This window comes from Tyto alba, unplaced genomic scaffold, assembly GCF_018691265.1.
Source record: "Tyto alba isolate M040663 unplaced genomic scaffold, T.alba_DEE_v4.0 Super-Scaffold_6, whole genome shotgun sequence".
NCBI lineage: Eukaryota > Metazoa > Chordata > Aves > Strigiformes > Tytonidae > Tyto > Tyto alba.
Window position 1 is genome coordinate 5400873 of NW_024881327.1, and position 19920 is coordinate 5420792.

At 33.8% G+C, this 19920-nt stretch overlaps 1 protein-coding gene across 2 annotated transcripts in view; it reads left to right on the forward strand.

Moving 5' to 3' along the window:
- The window catches only part of FSTL5 (follistatin like 5), a 330515-nt gene that overhangs the window by 296739 nt on the left and 13856 nt on the right, over positions 1-19920 (forward strand). For both annotated transcript variants that reach the window (XM_042808092.1, XM_042808093.1), the window contains 2 exons: positions 125-232; positions 2584-2708. In XM_042808092.1, coding sequence (XP_042664026.1) covers positions 125-232; positions 2584-2708 — 233 coding nt within the window. The remainder of the gene's footprint in view (positions 1-124; positions 233-2583; positions 2709-19920) is intronic.

A 19920-nucleotide genomic window follows, 5' to 3' on the forward strand; every position in this document is an offset into this window, starting at 1 on the left:
TTAAATGCAAGCTGAAAACATCAGGAAATGCATGTCCAGTCATCATTTTAATTCAAGCATATGTATTATTTTTGTTTTGAAAATGTGACAGAAACTAAGGATTTCTATTGTTATTATGCTTCAGGCAGTAAGTACAGATCCTGTTCCGGTGAAACTACACTATGATAAATCACATGATCAAGTCTGGGTTCTGAGCTGGGGAAACATGGAAAAGAATTCGCCAACTCTTCAGGTGAGGTAATCAGAATGATTATATGCAAGGAAATCTATACAAGTTGAACCTTTGTGTAATTGCAGCATTTGGTATGTTTTCCTTTAAGCATTATTATTGTGACCCAAGTAGGGCCAGCGAAATGATTTTGGGTAACCAGAAAACAATTCAGACAACTGACTTTGCTAAAAAAGTTAGAGATTATTTTCAACCCCTTACTCAGCAGTAACAATGTTAAATTGATATAAGGATAAGGAATGCAGCTGAAAGCAGCAACATATTCTGTAATTGTCAGTCTTTTGAGAACAAACTGATGCTGTTTATGGTGATTTTGTCCCTAATTAGAGAATAAACTGGATTTTAGGTATATTCCTATTTCACTAAACTTATATTGACATTCTCGAGGTGACAAGTGTTAGCAGTTGCAATCGCAAATAGAACTTACCTACACAAAGCAATACACAAATACTGCTTTATTCCAGCGCTGGGGAACACAGGGGATAGCTCTACCAAAGATGTGTTCACCAACAGGTACAAAGCGCAACATATTTATACACTTTTTCAACAGAGCCATGGTTACATAAGATCAACAAAATTCATAAAGTTTAATTTGACCTTAATAATGATCAGCTTTCAGTTACCTCACCTCACCTATATTCATGTTCTACAGAAATCATTGGTCATCTTTACTGATGGATTTGAATAGAATGAGGGGAGGGTAATGATCAGCATATCCATGTTATTTCCTGGAAATCATTATCAAATGCAAATGTCTCGAACGCACACGTGGTTATGTTGGACAGGGGTCCTCTGGTGCTTTTCCATAGTCTTCCTCACTGTGTCTGCTAATTGAACTCCATCCTTGCACAAGCTCCTTTCTTCTTTGGCTGATCTTCCAAACCAAACCCAGTATCTTCTGGTACCTATTGTTTTGACTCAAGGTCCATAGCCAGTACCCATTGTTTTAATTCAGAGCCCATAATGATTCTTATACTGTTCAAGGCACACACCATACTAGCTACCTATTCCTAAGGGCCTTAGTGTGCTTTATATTCTCATAGCTGCTATAACTCCATTTAAAAATCAAAATCATATTCTAAACTAAAATCAAAATAATATTCTAGGATTTGAGGTATTTTATTAAGGTAACTGCAACACAAGCATCATCTTTACTTACTGCTTTTTTTAGATGTAAGGTATTAAATGTCTTTATTTCTCCCATGCCTTTGAGCAGTGTCAAGCCTAGGTACAGTCACTAAAGAAACATTTCAAGAAGCTGTACTTGCATCCCTACTTTTTCATTACTTTCTTTTCCTTGTTTAAAGTAATCCCCTGAGAATACGGTGATAATAATTATGGTGATTGAAATTATGTCATAATTTAAAAATTACTTTTTATTTCAATTTATTTTACTTTTCTTTAGAAATTAATGAAATCCTTATCTATTTTAAAAATATATATAAGATAAATAATAGGAGAAGTTCAAACACAGGGCTCATGCAGAAAAATTAGTAACATTTGAAAACAACTTTTTAGCACCTACAGTTTTAGTAACTATGAGTATGCAAGGTAATTTGCGAGAGTTTAGTTGTTACTCCTCCCCAGAAAATGGCTGATAATCGAGTCAGTCTTACCATGTTTGAAAGTGACTGATCATCTTCATTCTCCTTTTTCCTTACAGGACAGATAATTGATTATTTTCTTTTTTTTTTTTTTTAATCCTCTCTTAAGTGCATGTATGTGAATATCATAGTGGCTATTAATTGGAATTGTCTTTTATCCACCCATAAACATTCACCTCAGAGAAGGTTCAAGATTTTGTAATTCGAATAAAATTGATCCATAACAACTGAAGGACTGTATAAACTCAAATCAACTTGCTCTTCTGAAATATATCTGTGCTATCTTGAATTACCACATGATTGACAAGAACTGGGAGTATGCCTAGCCATAGCTTCCTGTGGATCAGTTGATAACATTTTATCTTTTCACTCTGGCTGAAGTTCTTAAGAAATTTAATCTCAATCTAGGATCTAGTGTACAAAAAAAAAGGTAAACAAAAAGCTTTGTTTGCCTTAAGAACTGCTAGAGGCTTCAGACTATAAATGAATAAATATGGACTCAGCCATGGACCACAAAAAAAAAAAAAGAGGAGAAAAAAAAAATATTAAGATTAAGTGGTCAGGTATGTAAAAGTTCTCTGAAATCTGTAATGCTGATCAGCTTTATTCACTGTCATTTGTGTTCTTTTTCTTGGTAACAAGGATAATACAAGAGATGGAATACAGAGGCAATACGATGTTAATTTATTCGGATAGAATTAAATTTTGAAATAGGTTTTCTGTAGTTTATAATGATGTTACTTTTTGTAGGTGATAACACAAGCCAGTGGGAGTGTTTCTCATCACACAGTTCACACTCAGCCAGTGGGAAAGCAGTTCGACAGAGTGGACGACTTTTTCATTCCAGCTACAACCCTCATCATTACCCATATAAGGTAAGTTTTAGCTGGATTATAATTAACTTTCAAATGAACTATAACAATGCCTTCAAGGAAAATATAATTTAGAAATCTTGAAAATCTGACACCACACCACCTACTTAAATATTGATTTGGAACACCCTTCTTCACAAACAAACTAAATGTGAGTTCTATTGAAAACAAGCTAGATATCAGAATAAACAGATTTTTTTTGAGTTTTTCTTCCTTATCTCACCAACTGTTAAAAAGTTCCACTGCTCTACATACTAAAATTAAGATGCAATATCATCTGTTTTTTTCTTGAGGAATTGATAACTGTAATATTCAGATAATTCCCTAATTTAGGAGCATAAATATTATTTTGTAAATAATATTTACTAATTTCTTCTACCGCTCAGACCAGTTGGTGTATATAGTATTTGCTGTACTGTATGATGTGTATGTTGTATTGGAGTTATTCTCTTGTCTAGTGGACCACAAAAACACACTTTTGGAGTTTTAAAATGAATTGTGTTACAACATAACTTAAGTCTTTATGAACTGGCTTCTCTTACTCATTGAGTTCTCTCTACCTGTTTTTTCATCAGGCTCTGTTTTAAAACAAACTGTGACTGAGCATGTAACATGAAGTCTGTTTAGACGCATTAATAAAATCAGTCTTATTTCATGGATGCTGAATATATAATGCTTAAATGGTTACTATTATAATTGTAAATGGTTAATATTGCAAAATTAGTTATTTCTCTCAGTGAACGGAGGATTATCTTTGTGTTTGTCCAAAGAACAGACAAGTTCTAGCTGTGATAGAAATACTCTTAAGTATGGAAGAATGGAGAAGTGACCAGCTGGATTTTAAAAGACATATGGGACAGAGAAAGAGATTGTGGGGTAAAGAGGACAATACTTCATACAGGCATAGAGCAGAAATCTTTTCAAGATCTCCCCAAGGCCTCTTGAATGAAAAGCTATTTTTCTTCCTCAAAATACATTAGTAAGAATGTGAAATATCATTTTCTTTTCATATTTTTTCTGTAACATTTCTACCTGTAGGGATTGAAAAATTCTGCAATCTAGGGTTTCTACATCTGAATACCGCATTGGTATGTAGTAGCACTTTGTATGTTTAGGACCGTTTTTTTACAAGCTGACACAGACTTATTTCAGCTCAAAACACTTTTGCAAATAATTAACTCATTTGTTTATTCTGCTCTTCCAAGTTCAAGGTTCTTTAGAAATGCTTTATTTGGGATGACCTTAACTGTCCTACAATTATGAGACATCAACATTCACTTTTAGCTAAAATCTCCAATCACATATGTAAATATGCATCTCCATTTAAAAATATATAATTTCTGATTGTAGTGAATGGTAGTCTTTTAAATGTGAAAACATGCAATTTGGGATGATTTTACAATTGATTCCAGAATATGCTCCATACATTTCTGTAATGAAACTGGTCTACTGTATCAAAAAACATTTGGCTTCTCCTAAAGAGGTTGTTGATGAAAGATTTTTTTTTTTTTTAATTTTCTACAAAACTCTTAACTAACAAGTAAATTAGCAATCAGCCATATGCAATTTAAAAAGGAACATGTAAATTAATATAGCTGAATAGTAAATTGACTCTAAGTGACATTACTGCCACATTTCTTGAATTGAGTAGATAAATGCATGTTGTGTCCCTGAAGTAATCTGCAGTCCTCAAACTCAGCCTTAGAAAAGCATTAAATAATTCTGCTATGTTTGGAACAGGTATGCCTTCAGAGAACAAAAGTTACTGCCTCGTAAACTACCAAGTACTAGAGGTATTACCCCAACAGAACTGACATTTAGATACATTCATTTTCACATAAATAGGAAAATAAAAAGATGAATAATGATAAATATCATACAAGGAGGGGAACCAGGATTGAGAAAATTAAAATAGGCCCAGTCCAAAGCTAGTGAGGAACTTGTCTAACTCAAACAATTTTAAGTTGATATTTTGCCTAAATAGGTCAAGTAGGCACTTTCTTCTTTGCATGGTGCGTCACAGCTACCTTCAGCTGATGAGTCATTTTACCTATCCTATATATGTAACTTAGGAGGAAAGAGAATTAAAAAAAAAAAGAGAACCCACAGAAATAAAAAAGGAATATGAAATTTAATTAAACAGTGGAAGAATAAAGTTGGATAAGTGACTGCAAATATATAATAAACATGCACATCAATTCAGGCCTACTATAAATATATTGTAGCTTTTGCCTTTTTGTTTATTTTGCATTCAGATGCTATTTAAAGACCAAAAGAAAATTTCTGAAGTCTGACAAAAAGGCTTCAGTAGTCTGTCTGATTCTAAAACCATAGATTTGGGATTTTTAACCAACAGATCTATTCAACAGCAATCAACTGTTTTTACCTACTCATTAGCTTGCTTGAAATGCAGAGATTCTTATTTTAGTTCTCTAAAATGCTATCCAATTATGAGTGCTTTTTCTAGAAAATAAAAAAAAAAAAAAAAAACAAACACAACCACTATGTAGACAAATATTGTACTTTTATTTCACAATGTATTCTTTCAAGAGCTATTTATGTGAAATTAGTCAGTCATTAAAGAATTTGTCTTACATAAGATGTCTGGCCTTCAAGTACTTTGATTTTTTTGTTTGATTAAAAATGAACTGTGTGAGCAGTGTGTCATGAAAGCTTTTAAATTAACTGTATTAATGAAATTAGTAGTAACGTAGAAAAAACTGTCTATTAAATCTAACTCGTCACCAGTCAACAATAAAAATGCCCTATAACAGCATGTGTTTGTTAAGGATGTTAGGCAACAAACATAAAGCTTGATCTTATTATTCTTTGGGATGTATACCAACCAGGGGAGCATTTTATGAGTGTGAATCATGAAAAGCAGCTACGGGGGAAATAACCCCACTGGCTGAGTTAGCTGGTATAGTGAACTGCTCAAGGGCCCTATTTGTTCCTTGTTAGAAGTCAGTCCCCTTTGACCATGCAACACCAGCCCTTTCCAGAAAAAATTAAAGCTTTCTGTAACTAGGTGCATTTCTCACCTGTAAACTAAATTTGTGAATGATGGAGCAGAAGACAGATTGTACATGGTTTACCAAATTAGCGACCAAACTTTCTGTCTGAATAAAGGCATTTCTAAGCAAAAAAGGCATAACATATGAAAGTATGAATTAAGTTTCGTAACACAATTAACACAAACCATCTACTACCACCTACAGTGTGTTACCATCTACTGCATATTATGTGCAATCAGTTATTCTTTAATCACTGCAACGAACAAAGGACAGAAGGTAAAGATCAGTAGGCTTGTTGACACATAGGGACAGAAATAAGGGTGAATAATTTAAAACTATAGTTAGTCATTAATTTTTTCTTTTTAATAATATCTAAAGTGTTAATTGGTAATAATACCTAGATATGTACTTGAAATTTGCTGCAAATTAATTTTACTTAAGAAGTGATGGAACTATACATTTGATTTACCTAGGTGGGTTATTTTTACATATGAAAATGAAAATGGGCTGCCCATTTTTAAAAAAGAAAACTCCACACATTTTAATGCTCTCTTGGGCAGCAAATAATTTAGGACGTACTTCCCCCAGATCAGACATCTGAAGAGGTACTAAAAATTTTGGTCTGAGGTAAACAATAATTGATCCCAAGAAAGAAAAAATGTTTCCCTTGCCTTTTCCTATCACATACTGAGGCAATATTTAGTTGTACTTACAGTACAGCAGGTGTCAGGGCAAATAACTTTTTGGTTTGACAACCAGCAAGAGTAACATTCATGCTCTGAACAACTGCGATGAGCCATCAAAGCAGCAGCTAAGCAAACTAAGTAGGCATGAGCCAAAAGAAGCAGAGGAAGAATAGACCAATTCTGTTATTTTAAAACCCTCTTTTATAATAGGTGGATAGTTGATATGCATACAGAAGAGGAGGAGAAAAGGAGCTTTATCATTTTGGGGAGAGAAATGTGGCAGGTTCAGTACCGTCAGTTAGTTTTGGGGGGGTAAGGAGGTGTCTCCCTCTCTTTCGTGTTTGATTCAAACTATTTTCTTCTACTACTGAGATGAGGGGGAAACAGTTTTGTGCAAACACCATGAGGAATCAAGCAATGTTTTGGCTGTAAATTTTTTGTAACTGCTCGTCATTTATAAATATATATATATATCTTTTTAAAAAAAGACAATATATATTAGTTTAATAGAAATCTACTGATTGCCTTCCTAATAGTATGTAGAGCACCACACTGATGTTTCCAGGTAGCAAATCCCTGTTTGTACAGAGAGCCTCAGCTGCAGGTAGATCAAATTGGCACTCCATGGTAAGGCTTTAAAAAGGTAGGTGACTTAATTCTAGAATTTCTGCTTTTTTGACAAGACTAGTTCACCTGCTGACTCTAAGGGAGGGATTACCTCATGCCTTTGAACATTCCTTCATGATGGAAACAAAATTCCTTCTTTTACTCACAAAACTTTTAAAATGCAAGCTCAAAGTATAGAAAAAGTCAGAATTTCCCATGTCTTTTCATGAGTTTCCAGTGCTAGCTGGTTGTAGTGCAATGCACAAAAATTCTTAGTAAATAAGCAATGAAAAAGAGAGGCTATGGCACAAAACAGTAATAATAAAAAGAACCCTTAAAGAAGTTTGCCCAGGCTTGCTCTTGGAAGTCTGAATATTTCAAAGGGAAGAAATTACATATTCATCTTGAATATCTTGAAAAAAGCCTGTCCTGCTGTCATCATCACTTTTATTTTACTTCTGATGTGCACTCACTGCCAATATAAATTGAATTATACCGAGAGAGTGAATAAATGTAAATAATTGTTTTTCATGCACACCGTCATGCCTGTATTTTCAGTGCACACAACCTAAAAAAAAAAAATCTCCCTCTCCCCCAACTGTATTGAAAAGTTAGCAGACACTGGGACCACAAAAGTAGAGAGGTTGAGATCTATTAATCTGTAATAAATGGTACAATTCCCAAGGTTTTTTTTTTTTTAGTTATTACTGATGCTTATACCTTTTGTAGATGCACTTTTTAAGAACTGAATATATATATTTTCAATATTTGGCCTTACACATTTACTGAGAAGAAGATTCTATTCAGTGAACTATTTTTTGTGCCAAAGCAGTTCAGAACAACTAGTGATCTTGTCCCTAATTGTCTGCTAATACCATTCCTTATCATAAAAATAGATATTTGCAATTAGTGTATGTGATAGCTGCAAAAAGGTGACTTGTACAATACTCATGAAAATATATTCTTGGAAGCCTAAGGAGCAAAAAGGCTGATTATTTCAGCTCCACTGTTCATAAATCGAAGTGAACAAAAGATAATTGGAATAAATTAAGGTCTGTCATTACACTGCTGTAAAATGTTTCAAAAGCAATATTAAGTGAACTCACTGTAATGGAGTAACTCTAAATTTTTAGATGTTTTAATCTTTTAGCAAGTATATGAAATGTCATATAGTTACCTGACCTAACAAGTGGAAGAATGAGCAATCAACTCACTGGTGAGATGGCTCAGGATCTGAATAGAGTTATAAATATTCTCAGTTTGAGTTTTTCCTCTCTTTTATTTCTCTGTTTTGTTTGGTAGTAGGGGAAGCAGTCTTTCTAAAATTGTACTTATTCATTTGCACAAAACAGTCCAAAATCTAAGCTTTTCTTTAAGAGGTAATTGGAATATGCTGCCAATGCATTCCTGTAACTTTCTTAAATTAAACCCATATGGGTGGTGATTCAGTAAATTCACACTTCATTCCAGAGGTTAAGCCCCTAGAGCGGTGTGAAGTAGCTGAAGGACTGTTAGAGCATTTTCAGTATTTATATGCAAATAAGCAAACAGAAAATACTTTGCTTCAAAAATCCTATATACTCAGAAAGAACTTTGTGTTCAGTGGTTTGCAAGTCAAACAATGGAAGTGTTAAATGCTGAGTCAGCTGTAGACAAAGCATCAACAAAAAGGGTAGAATTAATTTGGGGGTTGAATTTTTCATATAGACAATATGATTTAGCTCAAGGATAAGGGGCAATTTAATATTTTACAAATTCAGTTAACAAGGCACACTAGGGGAGTGGAAAGTTTGAAGCAGTTCTTAGTCATTCAGATATAAAGATATATAGCGCTACAGGGAAAATAGCTTGAAAGCTTGAGAAACTGGAGAAAGAAGCTCAGTAGTACCAGGGCAAGTAGTCACAATCTAGAAAGTAACTGCAATTCTTTTGCCTCTCTGTGTATTTGCCCCCCCCAAAAGGAGGACCCTTCTGGTCCATAAACTTGTTGCTTTTGAAAAAAAAAAAAGCTCATGAGACCTTCTGGGAAAGATGGAGGGGAGACAGTAAAAAGTCTTCTTCTGCATATTTTTGCTTTAAATAGTGGATTTTACATCATCTTCACTCCAGAGGGAATATGAAGAATGAACAACTGAGAGATTCAGTTCAGATAGTTTAATATTCTGAAACTTGCTTTGCTCAACTACCACCACCGGCAACAGTAACTACTGTTGAAATGTGGCTCTTTAGAAAATGTGCAGGTAATTTTTAGTGTATCAAACCTGTATTCTCCACTTCATTCCTCCTCTGTTCACACATCTCCGTCCAGAAAGCTAAGAGGCCGTAAATGTAGCCACTGCATATGGTCAAACCAGGAAACTCCCAGTCTTTTATGTCCATAGAAGATGTGCCATGTGCTTATGCTTCATCTGTAGCCTCCTTCAGCTCCACTCCTATATTCTAACTCAAAAGGACCTGCGTTTGCAGGCTTAAAAAATGTGCTAGGCAGTATGGATTCCCAACTGTGTCTGTGGAAAAAAACTACAGAAATTATGAAATAACTGCAAGCATTCCACAAATACGGTTAAGATTTGCTGTCACTGAAATCTGACAAAGACCTGATGTTCTGAGGTCTGCATGACATCTTTTAGTCTAGGTAATTTTGGAATTAATGGAGAAAATATTTTGAATTTTAAAGTTACTTTTCATTCAGTGTTACAAAATTTAATTAATAATTATTTGCACATTTAGATGTAGCTAAAATTAAAACATTTTTTATAATGCATTGAAATCTATTATTGTTTCTAACCTTCCAATATATATGTATGTATGCACACACACAAATATAAGAAATCAGTCTTGAAAACTACCTTGTTTCTGGAATCAATTATCCTGCATCCCTTTTCTCATGTCAACTGACAATACAATACAAATGCTGCTTGACCAATTTATTCAACTCATGCTCCAAATCTTTTCCTCTTAGGTAGATCGAATAAAATGTCACAAAGCTCTCAAACTAAAAATGCCAGATGTCAACAGAAAAAAAAAATATATATATATCAAAAAACATTTCCACTTCAGTGTGGCTATTTAGAAATGAAAATTCCCTTCACAAGTTACCTAAAACATGAGATCTGTCTGTCTGAAGTGGCCAAACCACCCATTATTATAAATAAATAACTGTTGTACCTGTCTCCCAGTACCTATGTGCTTTTACAAATTCAGCATATATCATTACATGAAAATACATGACACAATGAAATGTGTAAAAATGTAATCAACTATAAGAAGAAACTAATCTCTGCCATTATGGCACATAATTTGTTGTTCCCAGAGGTTAGAATTTATCTTATTTTAGTGCTACCTTAATTATTCATTGGTTTTCCAAATAAACCAAATCATAACGATTAATTTATTAGTTTTGGTGTAATCTTAAAATTAAGTAATTAACCATTTTTCTCTACGTTTACTAATAAACTACCAGAGCGCAATTATTTAAAAAAATTGAGTTGGATATGGTTTGGATGGGGTTAATTTTCTTTATAGCAGCCAGAATGGTGCTGTGTTTAGATCTGACAGTTTGGAATAGTGAAAATTTGTTTGGAATTTTTCATTTGTACATTTCTATTTTTAAGCATTTAGAATACATTTTTATTAATTATAGTTAAACTGTCCTATTTGATGTTATGTTACAAACCTATCTTTTAATTTTTAGTAAAGCTAAGATGCTTGTGTAATCATATGAATCAAAGACTTTAAGGAAACTTCCAAATCTACATGAATAGACTGTTTTGTCTGTGTTCCTTCCATGGGTTCCCAACTGTCAGCATGCAACATTTTCTTGTGGATAAAATATCCAAACTTCCATCTTAATAGAACCATCTTTGTAGAACCACCAACAGCAACCCCCTCCCCCTCCCCTTATTATCTACAAATTAGAACACAGCAACTTGCCATCGTTTGCCTGATTTTTTTCCCATTATAATCTTACCTTTTCAATACAGATGTAATCTTTGGTGCTTTTATGTTTCAAAAATCATATTTTACCATATTTTTTTGCACACTAAAAAAAATCTTATTTTTTGTTCAGTCTAATATTTTCTTAATTTGGGTCACTAGTAATAAAAAAAAAAAAAAAAAGGAAGATAAAGGAGTTGTGGTAAAGTTCAGTATTTGTTCTTTTGAGTATTTGCATATCCCCAGCTATAACAGTATATGAACTTCATTTTTAAAATGAAGAAAAAGATCCTTTGAGAATGTTTTGACATATGTAATTTATCACCTTTGTAGTCCTTATCTCTACCTCATTATTCATTTTCTGCTAGTGCTGACTATTTCTTTTGGCATATATAAATATGGTTGTGCATTCCATATGACATCTGCCCACCTTGATGTTGCCACATATTCTGGAGTGCCAGATCTTAATCCTATCCTACCATGTACTGACATTTAGGACCATCTTTAGGAATCTCTTTTGTTCACTGTGGCTGTGTAGCTAGCCCTTTCTTTGACTTTTATTGCTTTAAAAATGAAGTGGGTTTTGTTTTGTTCTGGTTTGTTTTTTTTCTTAAATTGCTAGCTCACCTTCCCTACAATGTACAAGAAAGAAAAATACATTTGCTGCCAATGCTGCAAATATACTTTTACTGATAATATGTTCCATTAACGATATATGACAAATAGTTTCATACATTCATGGATTCTAAAAATCTAGAAATTAAGGTGCTTTTCTTTGTCCTAAAATTTCTTGGATTATTTTGCTGTGAACATGGTAATCATTGGACAACAATTTTCAATAATTAAAAAGTGTATTGTATATACATGTTGCAAGTGTTCCACAAGAGAGCTCTGAGGCAATTCAGAGGCTCCTGCATCACTAGTACTCTGAAAATTCAGGATTTATCCCTACCCTGTGCAAATGTACACTAAATGTGAGTCAAAAGTCCTGAGCTATGTGCGACGTTAAAAAAAGTCAGTTCTTCCATCAAGATCTGAAAAAATGACTGAAGAAGCCACCATAGTATCTGGCCAGCTATGGGAAAATTTTCCCAGTTGTTCTTTACACAAGGATCATTTGAAGATAGTCTTCAACATGAATTTGGGGTGACAGTCCATTTCCTTCCTCTGGATCTCTAGTGAGATATGACTTAAATGCTGTGCAAAGAAAATCCTAAACTGAAATAATAATAAAATAAAATTTAAAAAAATATGAATCACAAATAATAATATAATTTTAAAAGGATTCCGGGCAGTATACTATTTTTGTTATCAAAATGAGACTTTAGGTAGGAAATTTTTAGCTTTCTCTTATAAGCACTTACATTGTTTATCCAGCTGAATTACAGACGACAACTTGCGTAGACTATCTCCCACAAATAACTGTTTAAAAGATTGTATCACTTGTGATTTTTCTGCTCGAGTGAAAATGATCAAAATAAGAATGAGGATTTTGTTGATGATACTTTCAATGTCGTTCACTTTGGCTCAGCAGCAGCATTAATGTTGTGGCACTCATTTTTTAAAGTCTAGAGCTGATCTTATTAAATATGATGTAGGATAATCTCAGAATATATGGTTCCATTATTGTCCATTACTGAAAGCTTAGTAATGCTCAAAAACTACCTATTTTATAACATTCATTTCTGTCTCCATCTTTTATTGTCTAGTAATGGAAATTTTTCTACTCAAATTGAAGCTCTGAGCACAAAGCTTAATTTGAGGAGGTCCTTTTACTCTAAGAACATAACATTTGTCAGGATTCTTTAAAGCCCTTGTAGAAATTATATTTCTTCCCCTCTGTCTTGAAGTTCTTGATGTCCTTATTTTTCCAAATAATGGTCGGTATGTGCTGAGAAAGGAAAAGAAAGAAAGAATCATGTTAGTATGTTTGGCCATCATTGACTGTGGGGTCTCAGCCATCCAACTTAATCCTTTTTACACTGAATTCCTTCACTGAGAATAGAAATAGACAAAACAGGTTCACTTCTATGAGGTGTGTACAAAGCAATAGCAAAAAAGATTAAATATCTTCCAGAAGAAATCTTTGAATACCAGTCTCTGAAATCTTGGAATACTTACTATAAAGATCACTTCCCTTTCATTCAGATCTCTCAGGTGATGTTTAGCAGTTGTTACGACCTCTGTAAAACACAACAGGCCTTTTGTGGAGATTTTTTTTCCCCCCCTAGCCTTTGTGGTATCCAGCCCTCTTCCATGTCAATACATTTTAAAATCTAATCAGGAATTTTATCATTACTAAGAATGCGCTCCCATAGATTTAAAAATGTTAGTTTCATAGATCTTATAGCTGAACATTAAGTTCCTTTATGAATTAATCTATGAAGACCTGTGTTTCTTTGTAACAATATTATCAAGTAAAATTGTGAAGCATATATGACTTCTGGAGGATTAAATCTCTGCTGGCATCTATTTTTCATACTAAAAAGGTATTCCTAAATCCGTATCCACAATTAAGAATAAAAATATTATTGATTTTTATTGAAAGCAAGTTATATCTCTATATTAATTTTCCTCTTTCCTCTCACATAAGTTATGAATTTCAGAGAATTCCTTTTACTGTATAGACACTTTTTTCTTTTATTCAGAAAGGTACAGATGAGATATTTAATGTGCAAGTCTTGAAGAACTCGGAAACCTGAAGTTTTGAAAACCTAGAACTTCTTCCCAAACAAGGGTATAACAAAATAATTAATACTTTTAGAAAATGAGACCTGATACCCAATTCCATTCTTCATCAAAACTGTCCTTTTTATTCATCTAAAAGAACTGATAGTGGCGATCTTGTTTTACACTAAAATTACTCAGTTTTCCATAAGAGTGATCCAACAACATCCGTTCTGTGTTTATTAATTTTCTTTTTTTGGACCATTTTTTTCACCATTCCTGTTTTCTAGGACTATTATTTTAATATTTCCCAGGTACATTATCACAGTCACACATTACTGATGTAAATGTTATTTCTTTTTTTAGGAGGCACTTCTAAATACTTAATTTACAATAATTGCAACAAGTAAATAGATAAAATTGGTGAAGAGGACAAAAATCTTTTACAGATGTGTGTATGAATATATATGTTCACACACGTGAACACTTAACAAAAATAAAGAATTTTCAAGATGTTCTCCAAGATGTAAATATGTCTTCAGCTAGGAAGATGCTTTGCGCTTAATGCTGTTATATACAAACACCAAGGAAGAAGGAAAAAAAGCCTTTTCTGATCCAAAACAAAAATATGAAGCCAGTGTTCTAAAACTTGTAGAGAGCATCAGGGACAAAATTAGGAAAATAAACTTCAAAGGTCAAAGACTGTTATAGTACCCAAAAGAAAGGCATCATTTGTACCGATGAGCAGTAGCTACTGGGCAAAATGCACTTAGCCTTTTGTTATCACTAAACAACCATTTCTGAACTGCAGAAACTAAAGAAAGGTCTTTTCTCAGCAAGTGCCAGAAATGAACTATTCTAGGCAACAATAATTTTGTAAGTCCTGCGGGGAAGACTGGTATGGCCTTACAGTGCTGACAATTTTTGAAATCAGAAACAGTTCCAAAATGAAAAGTGCTATTTTTATCTAGAAGTATTTTATTTGTGCAATATACTACAGTAATAGAAAACTACCATAAAAAGAAATTGTGTATTTTAAAATTAAGTAATGAAAATTAATTGTGTGATGATTTAAATGGTATGAATGCAAGCCCTCTGAAGTAAAATAAATCAGTGTGAAGGGTCTTCCTTAGAATCATCTGTGTATGGATATAAAGTGGAGAATAATTTTAACAAAGGAAATAATGGTTGCAGTGTTGTATGTTAAATTCTTAGAAAAGCATTAGTTAGAGGGAAAAGTGCGTATTTTTTTTTTTTTTTATTTTCCTGGTGATAAAATTTCAAAGGACCAGAGAAGGAAATTAAGCTATACAGCTAAGAAAACAGTTCTTAGACCAATTTTCCTTTTTGCTTTCCTTAATTGCTAATATTTCCCTCTTCAGAGTTAACGTGGATAACTTAATTTCATCAGAAAAAATGATTGCTATATAACACACTTCTATTTTAGAATTTTGTTTAAATGGTAATAGTTTACAATGTTAGAAGCTTTTTATATAGGATCAGGGCCTATCCAGATCCTCTAGCAGACTGTTCTTGGGCAGCCAATGGCATTTACTCTGAGTCGCAGAAAGCTTTTGATCCACTGATTTGATCAAACTTTATAGTAACAGAGATTTATCTTCCTGGATTGATTTTTTTTTTCATAAATTTTGAAAAAAAAAAAAAAAGTCTATTGACTTCATGAGAGCCAGAAACAAAAAAGAAGGAAGACATCAGTTTTTATATCATAATCATCATTATCTTCCATTCTGTTGATCATTCTGAACTCAACAATAAATACAGTTCCCAGCTAGCGGTCCTGAAATAACCAAGATCCTACAATCGCAATTACAGAAGCGAGAGAGAGCTCCCTCCTTCCTGGCTGCCCCTCCTCTATACAGTGAGCATGATGTTCCATGATATGGAATATTTAATTGGCCAGTTTGGGTCTGGTGCTCTGACCGTGCTCCCTCCCAGCTCCTTGTGTACCTGCGCACGGGCAGGACACAGGGAGTTGGAGACTCCTTGAAATCTCAGCGACAACTGAAAACATCAGTGTGCTACCAGCATTCTCCTCATACCAAGTCCCATACTGAATCCAAAACGCAGCACTATTCTAGCTACTATGAAGAAACATTAACTCTATTCCAGCCCAAACCAGGACACTTGCAAAAACAATTTTGAAGATGCAGTGTCAGAATTCACATGACTTTGGAACTCTGGAATATCTGGTCCATTATTAATTCATACTTTACTTGACTAGAACTTCCCATCAACATAAGATTACATCTTTATTAATTTTTGTAGCTACAGATCTCAGTGTTATTCTTCAATCTGAATAACTACTGGAGAGCCAGTATTATTACGGGATCAACTGGAGGTTTTCAGATGCAGCAAATAAATATATACTTTGTTCATACAGGGCTGTCCCAGGTCCTGCCTTGAGTTTCGGTTCTCCTTCATCACTTCTCTTCTCTTGTGATCTTTGCTTTAGTAAGTTTTGTGCAATAACCTTGTATAGATGTCACAGTATTATAAAAAAAATAAATAAAGGTAAGACAAGTTGGGCCTAACTGTGGTATAGTTAATTCAAGTACTCGTGCCTCAGTAGGCTTGGATTTCTTCATGGGTTATCCACGTGGGACCCATGCTCTGGAATGTGAAAAATTGTGTAACATAGCTGGTGTACCATTCCCTTTCACAGCTTTCATAGTTCCTGTCTTCATAAACATAAATATTTTTAAAATTAATCTTTTAAAAACAGCTTTCCTAAACTTCTAAAATTGGTAGATATAGCAAGATTACTAGCCACATATTTAGTATTTCTTGAAAAATATTTGTTGTAATTTGCAAGTACAATGTCTGAACAAGAGGTATTAACAGTCATATGATGTGATTCCATCTTGATATTTTGCAGTAGACTATGGTGTTAGTATTAACAGACTATGTCAAATAATTTAATAGTGACATTAAAATATAGTTCACTAAGATATAGTGATAAACAAAGTTGCTTTTGGAAAATTAATTTATAAAATTTCTATGCAATTCCTAGAGCTCTGCAAAACCCTAAGAAGATAAAAAAGGAAGGCGGACTCTGAACTGCTTTTATTTGTCTTTTTGATGACTGTCTAGCCTTGAGAAAATATTGAAGCTGATCATTATGGTTGGAAAGATATCCTTTTTGTGGAAAGCAAAGTGAATTCATGGTTTTCTATTAAAGCTGCCCTTTGAGGGCTGTGAAAACTGTCTTCAGAGATCCCTGAAAATTCTGGGAGAGACATACTCTCTGCTTTTAGCTCTGTTTTGCATGGAGACTTATACAACATTTGTCTCTCTATCCAGGCACTTGTACAAGTGCTAGCTGTTCCTCTAAACAGTCATTTAATTTCAGACCACAAAGGGCATCTTTAATAGCCTCTATAGCTGTGTGATACCTGAACTTATTATAATGGCTTGCAGAAACAGAAAATCACATCTCAAGCATAATTGTAGCTCTTACTCACATCCTGATATAGTGTCAGTCATTTAAAGTTCAATTTTCAAATCTGTGCAATTTTTTATAAGGTTGATTTTGGATATTATTCCATTCTGATAGGACGCTTATGGTGATTGTAAGTGTGAGTCAGATTGTATGCACCTAGATATAGGTGTGAAAATACAGTGTATATGTGGGTGTTAGCTGTCTATTTTCTGCTCTAGTTAATGGAGATCTAGTCTATACAGGTAGCAGAGTTTAGAAGGCAATTTTGCTCATCCAGTACAGGGCTCTGGCACTGGTCATCTTAACAAGTTCTTTAGACTCTGTTGACTGTATGGACTAGACCTCTGCTGGCAAAATAGCAACCTAGGTTTTTAACTCATATGCAGACATGCATAGTTACACATAGAAATGTAGGTGTCCACAGGAAAGGAATGCTACCTGTAGAGAGTGATTTTCATAGTGAGGGGTTGTGGTGAGACTGAACATTCATAATGGCAATTCTTCAACCTCCTTATTGTCTACTCATATGATTGTAGAGGAGGGAAGCAGCTGTAGTTGTTTAGGATTGCAGAAATATTTTTTTCTTCTTTATTTCAAAGCAGTATGTAAATATAAACAGATTGTTATGTTTGTGTATTCTGGAAAATACAGGGTTAAACCATATATTGGTTTTATAATTTTTTATTTATTGCTTAATATATAATTTTTTAATAAAGTGATGAAAAGGCCAGATTATAAAAAAATACTGTACTTAAAATTACACTGGCCACTGTGGCAGTGTACCCATTTTGCATGTGTGCTTAATCTGAAGTACACCTTCTTTAATTTTAAGGTGTATTACTTTAAATCCTTATTAGAACCATGCAAAATTCATCTATGTGTGGCTTGAGAACTAGCACTGCTATTCTAAATTATATATGATACTGAAATATAAGCATTCAGCTATCCAATTCATCAACCATATCAAGAAAATGTTTATGCCTAAACCTAACGGAGAGAGCATGCTTATCTCTTGAAAGGACAAGGAAAGGTCATCACTTTCAAGGATCCTACCATTTGACCTGAAAAAAACATCAGTGGGTTCCTCATAGGCAAATCTGGAAGATACGAGATTGTGCAGAGAGAGGCAGAGAAAACATTTGGAGTATTAGGACTGAAGCCCAGGATGTGTGAGGCAAAATGATTTTTACTCATCCACTTCTGGTATTAGAAGAAAAAATAGACAAAGGAGGTATGCCGTCGTGCATGTTTTTCTCCCTATATTTCAGCCACAGACTGAGATATTATACTTGCTATATATACAAATACAGGTGTATGCATATTTATGTTGTGTAACACATGCACTTTTTATATGAAGTAATACACACCTCTGTTAAAACTCTACAGACTGGGAGTAAGTAAACTGCAAGTTAAGAGTCCTATTTGATGCAGTCTCAGCACTGCATTTGTGTGTTTTTCCCCCCCTTATCCCTCCCTCTGTCCTGTAGGATTTAGATGACAGAAAAAGGGTCTGAAGGCAGGAGAATTCTTCTATGCTTAAGGATATTTTGCTACACACTTATACACCTATACACAGTCATAAAAAATGGTAACAGACTCCTTGTCAGATTTAATCAGCATTACATTAACTATGAAATACAACTCACAAGATGTGTGTTTGCCCTATGGCTGTATCAACTGCCTTCAGAGAAGGCTGGGCAATATGCAACCTCCTTGTGTAATGGCTGTGTATTTTAGTTTGAAAACAATGCCAACCCTTTGCAGATATGGAAAGAGATAGAATGTAACACTGCTGAATTTCAGTCAATAATTACCAACCTTCTGGCATTTGGAATAAGTTTCTCATTAAGCCTTTCCCCAATATTGGAACATAGAAAAAAATTTACTTAGGTGCTACTGGGATGAAGATGGGAACATATGCACGTAAGTGTGAACATCTCGTAAGCAGCAAACCTTCCATTGAACTGGGTGAATCACTACTGATTTCAGTCAAGTTTCTGTTTTTCAGGTTCATTTACCACTACCAATATGTAACACATTCTACCAATTATATTTCTACAATACATTTTGTAATTAATTTATTGAAATTTAGCTTCTTGTTATGGAACAAAACCACAGAAAACAAAGCAAGAAGCTGTACACATTTTAATTAGTTTAATCACATTAAAACATTCTTGGCATAGATAAAGAGAACAATGATGTAAGAGATATGTAAGAACAATGAGATATTTAAGAGGAAAAAGGAGTTCTTGTTCATTCCTCAAAATCAAAATATTCCCATTGTGCTATGAAATAGTCAAAGCTACTTAGGCTGAACAGACTTGATAAAGAACTTGACAGGAATTTTATATAAAACCAATGTTACTTTTTCAAAAGCATAATGAACTGTTTTTCTACAGTAATAGGGGGATTCGATCTGCTTTGAAAGTAGATCACCACCTGAAAGGACAGTGATTGAATAAGTATTTTGGACAGTGAAAGGAAGCTAGCTATATAAATTCTGTTGTGGTAATATACTCTGCACTTGCTCATTTTTTCATGAGTGAAAGTCATACGTTGTATACCATGTGAGGATTTATATTAAAAGAAAATTCATTTTTACCCTTTTTAACTATCACAAACAATGGAATTTAAGGTGAGGGAAATTTCATGAAAAATAAAGTAAAAATTGGATGTGAGAGAAGAGAGGAGAGTAAGAAGTAACAAACGGTAATGTGGATGTATAACAATAATACCCAGTAAGAGTTCCAAAATTAGTACCTTTTAAAATATGAGTTTAACATTCATACTTTATGGCACAAGTTACTTCTCAATGATGGACAAGTTCCTGTGAGTAAGTTATTCTA